The 11,810-nt window shown below is 35.3% G+C and overlaps 1 protein-coding gene across 1 annotated transcript in view; it reads right to left on the reverse strand.

Annotated features, from left to right (window-relative positions):
- Positions 1-11,810, reverse strand: part of CCAR1 (cell division cycle and apoptosis regulator 1) — a 65,915-nt gene that overhangs the window by 37,100 nt on the left and 17,005 nt on the right. The window contains exons 3-8 of the mRNA XM_008578477.1: positions 11,132-11,304; positions 10,626-10,670; positions 8,319-8,351; positions 6,164-6,357; positions 5,124-5,238; positions 4,820-5,012 (exon numbers count right to left, since the gene is read on the reverse strand). Of these exons, the coding sequence (XP_008576699.1) occupies positions 4,820-5,012; positions 5,124-5,238; positions 6,164-6,357; positions 8,319-8,351; positions 10,626-10,670; positions 11,132-11,304 (753 nt within the window). The remainder of the gene's footprint in view (positions 1-4,819; positions 5,013-5,123; positions 5,239-6,163; positions 6,358-8,318; positions 8,352-10,625; positions 10,671-11,131; positions 11,305-11,810) is intronic.

Genomic DNA, 11,810 nt, shown 5'->3' on the forward strand with positions numbered 1-11,810 from the left:
ACAAAAAGGAAAAAAAAAAAAAAAAAAACATTACGTGGTTAAATTAGATGAACACAGCCAAACTGGGAGTCACTAAAATTGTTTTTTCAAAGTTAGCATAACTTATAATGTTTTTGAAAGAACAGGTACTATCTTGAATTCTTCCCAGTATTAAAAATTAACAATTTCATTTTGAAATAATATAAGCTTTTATTTCCAGATAGGATAGCATAAGTCTACCTTCTTTGGTACAATACAAACTTAAAATAATGTATGGACAGATACATATTTTTTAAAAGTAACTAGAGTAAGTATCCAAGTGCCTTACAACGACAGTACATTAAAGTACTCATCCCTTTTTCAACATCTCATTTAAATAAAAATTTAAAAAGCTGTTATTCCTTAAAATTTCCTCAACCTCGGGCCGGCCTGGCGCTTGGGAGCGCAGCGCCGCTCCCGCCGAGGGTTTGGATCCCATATAGAGACCGGTCCGCTCACTGGTTGAGCGCGGTGCGGACGCGACACCAAGGGTTGCGATCCCGTTGCCGGTCACGAAAAACGACAAAAAGGAAAAAAAAAATTTCCTCAACTTCATTAGAATTACTTGATTTAAAGGTCTCTGAAGTAGACAGAACTATTAAGCATCATGAAAAGTAAGAAACACAAGGATATAGAACAAATAATTTCATTCTTCCTGATAACATAATATATGAGAGTCACCATCTCTCAGCTACATCATATTTTTCTTACACCAGACTATGATAAAGAATATTAATTCCAAGTGTGGAGCCTAGTATAGTGTTCAGCTGCATTATTGCTCTAATCTAGTTTGTAGGAGGAAAAAATTCTCAACTACTGTTGTTTCCTAAAAAATTAGTCCAATGAGTCTGATGATTTTTTATCATGAATGGAAAAATGTGTATATCAGCGGAATTCTTATGGTTTTTTTATGCTTACTTCCCTTTTAATGTCAGTGTCACCACTAAAACATATAGGCAGCTTTCAACTTAATAACACCCTCAATAGGACATCTCCTGTAAGAAATATGAGGGTTCTTCAAAAAGTTCACAGAGGTGCAGGAAAAAAAAAAAGTTCATGGAAAGACTCATATTATCTTTTTTTTTTTTTTTTTTTTTTTTTTTTTTTTTTTTTTTTTTTTTTTTTTTTTTTAAAATTACTGTTACATCTACATTTTAACCAGAAGCAGACCTCCCCCAACTTAATTCTATACTTGGGAAAACGGGGGGTTACAGAGTTAAGGAACTTTGCAACACAACACTATATGGATGAATAAAGAAAATATAAAAACGAAAATAGTGTTCTTTTTTTTCCCCAGAGTAGTGTTTCCCTGACTTGACAAAAGTAATAACTTCAATTTGAAGGTAAATTAAAAATGTATACAATGCATTACCTTTAGGATAACTTGTGGAATATATGACAATGAAATTTAGCATTGTAAGCTGATTAAATCCAACTTTGCTATTGATGATTAAGTTGTTTGTGCAGTTATGCATAGCTGACAACTGTAGGAGGCAAGTGAGAACTGTATGAGAGTACTTCAAAAAGTTCATGGAAGCATTGGTATTATTTTTCAATTATATTTTTCCACAAACTTTTGAACTACCCTCCTACCCAAAGCCTTAATAGGGTCATCTGAAAAGGACATAGGAGCCAGCTTGAAAGGGTTTCCACCAACTATATATGGACAATTAAATCATCAAAAAGAAAGACGACTGAGTATAAAACAATGAATACATAAACCCCCACGAGGCCACAATGAAAAGAGGGTAAGAAAGAAAACTCATTGCCACCACTTGAGATGAGTTTTAACACCAACTCCTTACTCTGCAAATTGGTGAAGGGAACCCCCCGATAGATAAGGGAAATTCCTCTCTGCAGAACCGTGACAGCTATTAGTGACCTTAGGAGGGATGATACAATTAGAAAAGCTCTCGTTCTGCAAACTCCAATGAAATAATTGACACAGGCAAGAATCACCTACAAGTTGGCAAATTTTTTCTGTAAATGGCCAAAGTGTAAATACCCTTTGTAGCTCACAGATGGGGTCTGTTATATATTCTCTCTTTTTTTAAACAAGACTTTAGAAACCCTTGTACCAGCCAGGCGCCAAGGAAAAAAAAAAAGCAAACACCATTTTTAGCACAAAGACCATACAAAACCAGGCCATGGGCCAAATCCAAGTCCTACAGTTTGCCAACCCCAATCTACAGATATTAAATCAAAGATCGCTATACAACAAGATAATTACTGGTGCCAAAGTATCATCCCACAGATTATTTGCACAGGGAAAAAATATTCCCTTATTGTGAAAAGATCTATGGCCACCACTTTGTCCAAGTAATCAAATCAAAGTAACTCACCATATGCTTCCTAACACAATGCAATATGAACTACAAAATATCATCTCTAATATATTCTTGCCCAGAACCTTTAGACTTAACTTCTAGTTTATAGTTTATATGGCAGATAAAGGAACAAGATAAAGATACAAGAAATCAAGACAAATCCAGAGCACTGAGCATTCCAAAATAACCTATAAGTCAACTAGCCCAACTTCTTTAAAAAGTCAATGTCATAAAGGAAAAAAATAAAAGCAGAAAACTTATTCTAGAATAAAAAGATTAGGGTTGGCTGGTTAGCTCACTTGGGAGAACATGGTGCTGGTAACAACAAGGGCATGGGTTTGGATCCCCATACCGGCCAGCTGCCAAAAAAAAAAAAAAAAGATTAAAGAAACATAACCAAACATAATGCATGAAACTTAACTGCTTTTTGTTTAGGAAACAAAAAAACCTTAAAAGATATTTGGGGGACAACCAGGGAGTTTTGGACATAAACAGAATATTTAAGTGCTTTTTCCTAGATGTGACAATATTGTGGTACCATAGGAAAATATTCTAAGAGGGTGTGCTTTAAATATTAGGAGGTGAAATGCTATAATGTCTGCTAATTACTTCAAACAATTAAGCAAAAAATGTGTATATTTGTACACACAGGTATGCAGATAAATACGGTAAAATGTTAACAATTGTTCAAGGTAGTAAGTATATAAGTAATCATTGCACTGTTCTTTCAACTTTTCTGTGTATTTGAAAATTTTCATGATAAAAATTTGGGTGAGCAAAGGAACAGGTAACATATAAATACTTCCTACATTAAAGTTATAAACTATGCCATTCTAAAAATTCATGGGCTGGTGTTGGAGATTTCCCTGCCCTTCCAGTAACTGATCCTTAGCCACACCCCAACTCCACAGTAATCTATCCTATCACACCTCTTTTTTTTCCCTTTTACTTTTTTCTACCCTACTCTCATTGCTCCTGTCAACTAGCCACAAAGCCATGGGAAACATCACCACCAGAAACACTGCTTCCTTGAGCCCTTCCACAGAAACCATCTCTCTTCTTGAGGCAATGGAAGGGGAAAAAAATGGTATTCAAGTCCCAATTTACAACTGGGAAAACAAAACCACTTAGGAAAAATATGAGAAAGAAAAAAATAAGAAATTACAGGACTAAAAGGTCAGATACCTACAAGAAACATGTAGCTTGGGAACAAGTTTGTTTTGGTATTACCTACTAAGTTTAATATTCACATACCCTTTACACCCAGAAATTCCATTCAAAAAATATATACCCTACAAAAACTTATGCACATTGCCCCTAGACACATATATGAGAACATTCATAGCAGTGTTTTCAGAAACTAAAAACCAGAAATAAGGGCCGAGCCCGTGGCGCACTCGGGAGATGGCCGGTGCGCTCACTGGCTGAGCGCAGTGCGGCCAGTCTCAAAAAAGACAAAAAAAAAAACCCCAGAAATAACCCAAATGTTCACCAAAGCGGAACAGACAACTGTACAATATCCATACATGAAATACTATGTAACAATGAAAATGAAAAAACTAGAGCAATATGGAATAAATAGTACGAAAAACTTTAAAACACAATGTTAAACAAGAGATTACACAAATGGAATTACACATAAAGTTCAAAAACAGACAAGGTTAAACTATATTGAGGATGCATACTCAGAGAGTAAACTATTAGCAAAAAAAAAAAAGCTAGTTAGCAATGTTGTATTTTTTGACCTGATTAGTGATTACATGGGTGTTCACTTAATAACTTATTATACCATAATCAGTTCTATCACTTTGCTATAAGTGTGTCATAATTTAAAATAAAAAGTGCAATAATTTTTTAATACCAATGAAGTAGGCATCTGTAAACCAAGGCTAACTATTATTTTAAACATTGTTTCTATACAGAAAATGTGAGACTATCAATCAATCAATTTGCAAAAAAACATTTAAAACTCAGCTCATTCATTTGATACAGTATGGTTCAATGAGTAATTTAAGGTGCTATCAGCAGACTATATGCATATACAATGTTACTGGTATTGTTTATGTCTCAAAAACATTTTCTTCCATTACAAATAAAATAACGGGATTAGTAGTTCTGACATTAGTTTTAAGTCCACAAAAAGCTTATCTTTGAGTTTCCTACTCACTGAACAATTTTTATCACTAAAAGCAATAAAATAAAAATACTTCAAAGGGCTGGCTGGTTAGCTCTGTTGGTTAGAGTTTGGTATTGATAACCCCAAGGTCCAGGGTTGAATCCCTGTACTGGCCAGCCACCAAAAACAAACAACTTCCATGAAGCTATACAAGTAGCGGTGTTTTTTCAAGGATACTTAAGCTTCCTTTCAAGTTTTCTGGAAGTCCCCCGCCTTTTAGAAGAATACTCTTATTTTAACTACTACAGAGTTACATATTAGTCTGAAGCAAAAAGCAAAGATACAGTGCATGTAATACCTTTCTGCTGTGGTTGCTGCAATAAGGGCTGTGGCTGAGTCTGCAATAGTGGTGTAATAGAAGCTGCTGAAATCTGTGCCTGTAGCAGTGACTGGGGCTGGGGCTGAGCCTGAACGCCAAATGTTGTCTGTGGTGTGATTGGCTGAAGTACGGCAGGAGGAGTCTTCAGTAAAGGTTGGGTTTGGGATTGATTCTTAACAAAAAAAAAAGAAATAAAATGTTTTAAAAAAGAAAAAAAACCCCCTGCGAGTTAGAAGACTCAATAACCAAGTTTCTATAATACCTAACTTTTTATGTTATGTACCTGATTTGGTAGTGTTTGAATTCTTTGTGCATTCCATTTAAAAGGCATATTAGGATTATAAGTAGCTTCCACCAATACTCTGTCACCAACTTGGGGGGTTTTCCCTTTGACAGCACTGGAACAAAAAGAAAAGAAATTAAGTTAAATATAAACACAATCAAAATAACCCCCCCCCCAAGATTTACATACATAGTATTTTAAAGTAAACTCTAATTGAAATGGAAACCTGGTAAGCTCTTTTAAAAAGTAGATATACCTCCTAGACCCATTTTAGAACTGACCGCGTTTTATCCTCTGTGCAGAAATAATTTATCATCCCATATTCTCCCAATATTGTGTCCCTCCCTCTACAGCACCTTCTAACTTTTATAACCCAAGAGAGTTTTGTTTTGGGTTTAGAAAGATGAGGGAAATGCAGACAAGACAGAAAACAGGAAGCCCACTTTCAGAAAAATCTTATACAGTAATTAAATTTCCCAAATGTACTACTTCTTAGAAATATATTTAGTTAGTTAGAGTGCAGCCTTATAACACCAAGGTCATGGGTTCAGACCCCCAAACCGACCAGCCACCAAAAAAAAATCATCATCATCGGAAATTCATATTTCGTGCAATCACCACAAAGCTATCAAAGTACTACTATGAATATGTTAATCTAGCAATCACTTCACCCTATTAATTTTTCAATTAAAAAAACAATTTTTTATTCTATCATGTCATGAGATATGTCAAACAGAAAATTAGATTTTAAAAGCCATATAACTATTTCAACTTTCAATCTCACTGTAAGTCTGGCCATGAATATTGTTAGAAATGCCATCTGACTCCTATACAACATTTATAAAGAATTCACCATAACTAGAGTTTGTTGAATAATCAAAAGATATCGTTAATCACATTCATCAAAAAAGGTAACAGGTACAAATATAAGCTGAATGATTAAAACAGAAAATTATAGCTTAGTACAATCTTTGCCACAATTAGGTAGGTGCTTTATGCCAAATGTAAGAAGCCATTTGCCAACACCTAATGAAGTTTACCTAAGCTGAAAGAACACATCTTCATCCACAAATCCAAAAGTATCATGTAGCTTTGTAACAACCCCAGTGAAAACACGCTGCTTCTGAGGTTGGGTTTGCTGCTGACTGGACCTTGGTGTTGGATATGATACAGTTATCTGTGCCGCAGGCTGAGGAGTAGACAGGCTAAGGCTTGTAGGGAGTCCCACAGGTGACTATAAAACAAAATCAACACCAAATTAAGGTAATGATTTGAAATTGTCTAAAATTTAAATTACTTAAAACTAACCCAAACTGTTAATAAAAATAACTTATATAAAGAAAATATACATGTACATCAAGTCTGAAAAATTGTAAATTATTCTCAACCTATTTCATCAAGTTCCCTTAGAAAAGTATTTTCATAAGTTGCTCTAAGAAAAAAAAGATACGATAGTACAATGAATTTAAAAACACTGCCAGGCTGGCCGGTTAGCTCAATGAGTCAGAGAATGGTACTGATGACACCAAGGTTAAAGGTATGGATGCCCTTACTAGCCAGCCACCAAAGTTAATTAATTTTATAAAACACAAACAAGCCCCCCCACACACACACAAGCTGCCTGTTTTAGCCCTCTCTTAGAATCCATACTGGCATAACAAAGACTCAGGAACATCTTCAATATACTAAAGGAACTCAACATTTCTAAAACATTGACCACAAAATTTTCTCATGAAATTTCTTTAACATCTTAAGAAACTTACTGCTTTATGGACACACTTTCAGAAATGCTGTTCTAAGAAAAGAAATCTCTACAGCTTTTCTCCTTAATTTGGAAATTCTACTGTTGGGAATTGAAAATATGAGACAGGTGTTAAGTTGATTTTAGTTCTTTAATAAAAACAGACAGTAAGGTTGATTTCTCAATTGAAATGTACTTTATTTTTTAAAAAGTAATATATTCAAGACTAAAAAGGTACAAAAGATTCTCTCTCTTTTGGGGGGTGGGGGATGCGGGGGGCAGCTGGCCAGTACAGGGATCTCAACCCGAGATGTTGGTGTTATAAGGCTGTGCTTTGAAAAGCTTTTCTATCCCTGTTCCTTGGCCACCTAGCTCCCTACCTGTGAAGCAATCACTGTCACCAGTTATTATTATAGAGCTTCGTGGAGATGTTTCATTCCAATATACACATACAGATAAAGAGACAGACAAATATCCCCCTCCTCCCTCTTATATAAATGGAAGCATATAATAACATACTGCTCTGTTCCTTTTCTTCTACTTCACATATCTGGGATATCATTTCATACCAGTATATAAAGAGATTCCATTTCCTTTTCAATAGCTACATAGTATTTCACTCTAGGTACACACAGCCTGTTTTTGTACAGTTTAAGGTAAAAATGGTGTTTACGTTTTTAAAGTGCTATTAAAAAAAAAGAACAACAACATACAACAGAGACTGGAAGTGGTCTGCAAAGCCTAAAGTTAGCACTACATATCAAAAGTTCAAAACTTTTGGGGCTGGCCGGTTAGCCTAGTTGGTTAGAACATGGTGCAGATAATACCAGCGTCCGGGGTTCAATTTTCTATACCAACCAGCTGCAAAAAAAAAAAATGTTCAAAACTTTTAATGTTGCTTAAAAATTAAGTTGATAACACAGTAACTTCACCTGGTAAGGGCAAGCTAAAAAAATAACATACATGGGACGGCCCATGGCTCACTCGGGAGAGTGCGGTGCTGATAACACCAAGGCCCCGGGTTCGGATCCCATATAGGGATGGCCGGTTAGCTCAATGGCTGAGTGTGGTGCTGACAACACCAAGCCAAGGGTTGAGATCCCCTTACCGGTCATCTTTTAAAAAAAAAATAAAATAAATAAATAAATAAATAAATGACATACAAAAAATTTCCAAAAATCATACAAAGAAAATGTAAAAGCAAAAATCAGTATTAAGTTTAAAGTAAGACTTTGCATTTACTCAAATTATATCACAGCTGGACCTGCAATTAAAAAGAATAAAAGAAAAAACAATAACACACCTTCCACCTTTATTTAGCATTATATTGCTAAATTAATATGTCAATCCAATAAATACCTTTAAACCCTTAAAGAAAAACTAGAGTAGGAATAAAACTGTAGTCTACTTTTGATTCAGATAGCCAAAAGAAATAAAAGGAATGCCAAACTAACCTGTGTTAAAAGGGTCTGCTGGGGTTGCTGTAACTGAAAATAGGGGGAAAAATACAAAAAAAAAAAAAAAAAAAAAAAAAAAAAAAAAAAGATCAGAATTATTGTTTCAAAAATGCTTTATAAAAGGAAAAATTCCTATTAACCTGTTACTTTATTTTTAAGAAAAATGTGAAAAATAACAGAGGTCCTTAGGTATAAGGTTTCCTACAACTATTTCTAACAACTTGCAGCCCTGATATGTAAGTAACTCTTTTAAAACAGGCACTTAGCTACATTTAATAAAAATAAATGATTTTTTGTTATTTCATAAGAATAACACCTACAAAAAAAAAATCCCCAAGTCCCTAAAGATTTCTAGTTCCACATGTTAATTACCATGCTACAGAAATGATTTAATATCATCAGTACACTACTTCCTTGAAAAAAATATCACTGGCCATCCAATTCATCATTCTGAATTTAGGTATATACTTATATATATGAGTATATGCATATGAGTATATCCCTAAAATAAGCAGCACTCCTGATGGTCAGATTTGCCATAATAGGTATAGGGACCATGAAGGACCATGAAGCACACTCTGACATATGGTTTTTCTGGCAATAGCAAAACCTACCATTACCAGAAAATAAAAAGAATTGGTATGGGGAGGTGAAATTTTAAAACTCTGGAATACAAATAAGACTTAGGCTAGGATAAAGAGCCTATATGAGGCCGGCCCGTGGCTCACTCGGTAGAGTGCGGTGCTGATAACACCAAGGCCACGGGTTCGGATCCTATATAGGGATGGCCGGTTTGCTCCATGGCTGAGCGTGGTGCTGACAACACCAAGCCAAGGGTTGAGATCCCCTTACCGGTCATCTTTAAAAAAAAAAAAAAAAGAGCCTATATGAAGTTCTAATTCAAAATACTCAGTTTGGGCCAGGCTGTGGCTCACTTGGGAGAGTGTGGTGCTGACAACACCAAGTCAAGGGTTGGGATCCCCTTACCGGTCATCTTTTTATTAAAAAAAAAAAGTTTACCTGGAGTCACCATGTATTACAGGTTAAATCGTATCAAAACACCATTTTTCTTAAGAATGGTTGAGTAGTACCATATTTTAAGGCAAGAACTGTTGAGTATTGCCATTTTCATATGGTTCAACCTAACACATTATAATCTTTAACAACATATGTCAAACAGTATTAAAATAAGTCTGACGGTATTCTGAAAACAAGATTGCTGACTTTGAGATCAAACTCTTGTCAGTTTTCTAGAAGTTTAATGCAATTACTAGTGGGATACTGTACTCTTCAAGGAAAATGCAATGCTTCTGAAGACCCAAAGGGCTTAAGACAAGGATGAAACTGGGTCATCAACCTGCAGACAAGAGCTTATGGATTGAAAAGTCACACATCCCTGCATAGTGTCTTTGGATCTAGTTTTTGGTCCCTCTTTCTTATATTCCCTTTTCCTCTCCAGACTGCTACATGTTCTTGAAACTTCTTATGGCACTGAGGACTGAAGACTACTACCTCCCAGCCCTGGACAAGCCTAGAATGAATGCTTAGCCTAGAGCCTATCCAGATTACAGCAGGGCAATCTCTTTCCTTGACAATCTTCTCCTTGGGTTCAGTTTTTCTTACTTCTTCCTAGCATCACAGATATAAGACCCTGAGGAAAATTATTATACAGTATGAGTCTAAGGAAAAGGGGTCAAAGAAACTTGCTTTTAGTCTAAGTCAGGAGTTTGCAAATTCTTGAAATGTGCCTTGGAAGAAGGGGTGTGAACTACAAGGGTAGGCTTCTTCTCATTTTCAACAGCTCTATTTAAATATTTTGTATATTGGGTTTCCACATACAATTTAAATAGGAAAGAAGGAGGGGAAAGGTTCTACTGCTTAAAAAAAATAAAGGCTGAAAGGCTATGGGCTATGTAGGGTTTAAGCTTCAAGTGGGAAAAGAAGCTTTTCATTTTCAAATTTGGTCTAGTTCAAAAGAGTAGCCCCAGGGGTTCCAGATAACAAGTAGGGGGCCAAAGACTCAGTAACAGACTGGTTCCTTCCAGATTATCCTCCGAATACTTTCTTAGAAACATGTGACAAACACTGGCTGCTAGTGGAAGATCTGGGTTTTTAAGATTTCCCTTATGTCGCCCTCTCCCTTGCAGACATTCCTTTTTTCCCCACCTCATTTCCCCTACTCCCTCCCCCAAAATTCAACTCACACATTAAGGTAGCTTATGGGAATAAAAATCTGTAACAATTGAACTTTGCAACAAATGGTTATTTTAAAATCGGTTTTTAACATGAAAGATATAAACTGACCTGTTGTTGTACACTATACAAGGCCTGCTGAGGTTGTGAATATTGCTGTAAGATTAAAAAAAATTTTTTTTCAAAGAAAAATATGGATAGTAGTTGTATTCATTCTCAAAAAGTGATATGCATACACAGAAATACGTAGCCAGAATTACACCAAAAAGAAATTTTCTAGAACAGCTAAACTTCATCTAAAATAAACAAAAACAAAAAGAAAGAAAATAAACAAAAACAGATTACTTATACTCTGGGATCAATCAAGAACTGAATTTTGCTCAAATAATTAAGGTATAAGAACTGCTCAATTCTAGAACTTAAGAATTTAAGAATTTTGACTATGCAACCACACTTCTCTATCTGTGCTAGGCATATAATTTTTATCACCAGAAAAAAAACAATAAGCATAATTAAAAACTCACTTCTTCATTCTTTAAAAATTACGGTAGCAACCCTGGCTACTCTAATTTTATAAAGTTTTTTGCCTCACATATTAAAATCTATTATATATTCACCTGTTGCAATGCAGCTGCTGCAGCTGCGGCCTGTTGCTGCAATGCTGCAGTCTGAGTTAATTGATAGTTTGCTGGGGTTTGTGTGGTAAGTCCTGCTGCTGCCAATGCAGTTTGCTGTGTATAAATGGTAGGAGATGCTCCAAGGAGTGATGGTTGCTGAACACCCAGTGCAGCTAAAATGAGATTAAAAAGAAAAAAAAAAATTCAAGATTACTTGGATCTCTTTCAGGAATTTTCCACAAATGCTTAGTTGGGCATTATGGTCTGCCATTGTTTACTAAAAAAATAAAGAATTTCAGTAATGCTTGTTGAATTTAAATGATTCATGTCCCCCCAGATTCCAATGGCTTCATATTAAATGTTCATGCCATGGTAAATATAAGAAAACCTTACTCTACAAAATTAATCTTCAGAATAAACACAACCAAACTTACCTAGACCAAGGTGCTCAAGAAGTATTTTTAGGAAGAAAAACAGAAAATAAATTATCTTATTTTACTAATTTAGAATTTACTGTCTTATCTTCAAGTAGGTGAGAAACATTAAAAGACAGTGATGCTGCATTGTTGGTGGGACTGCAAAATGGTGCAGCCTCTATGGAAAATGGTATGGAGGTTCCTCAAACAATTGCAGATAGATCTACCATATGACCCAGCTATCCCACTGCTGGGAATATACC

This window comes from Galeopterus variegatus, unplaced genomic scaffold (genome assembly GCF_000696425.1).
Source record: "Galeopterus variegatus unplaced genomic scaffold, G_variegatus-3.0.2 Scaffold1691, whole genome shotgun sequence".
In the NCBI taxonomy this organism is placed as follows: domain Eukaryota; kingdom Metazoa; phylum Chordata; class Mammalia; order Dermoptera; family Cynocephalidae; genus Galeopterus; species Galeopterus variegatus.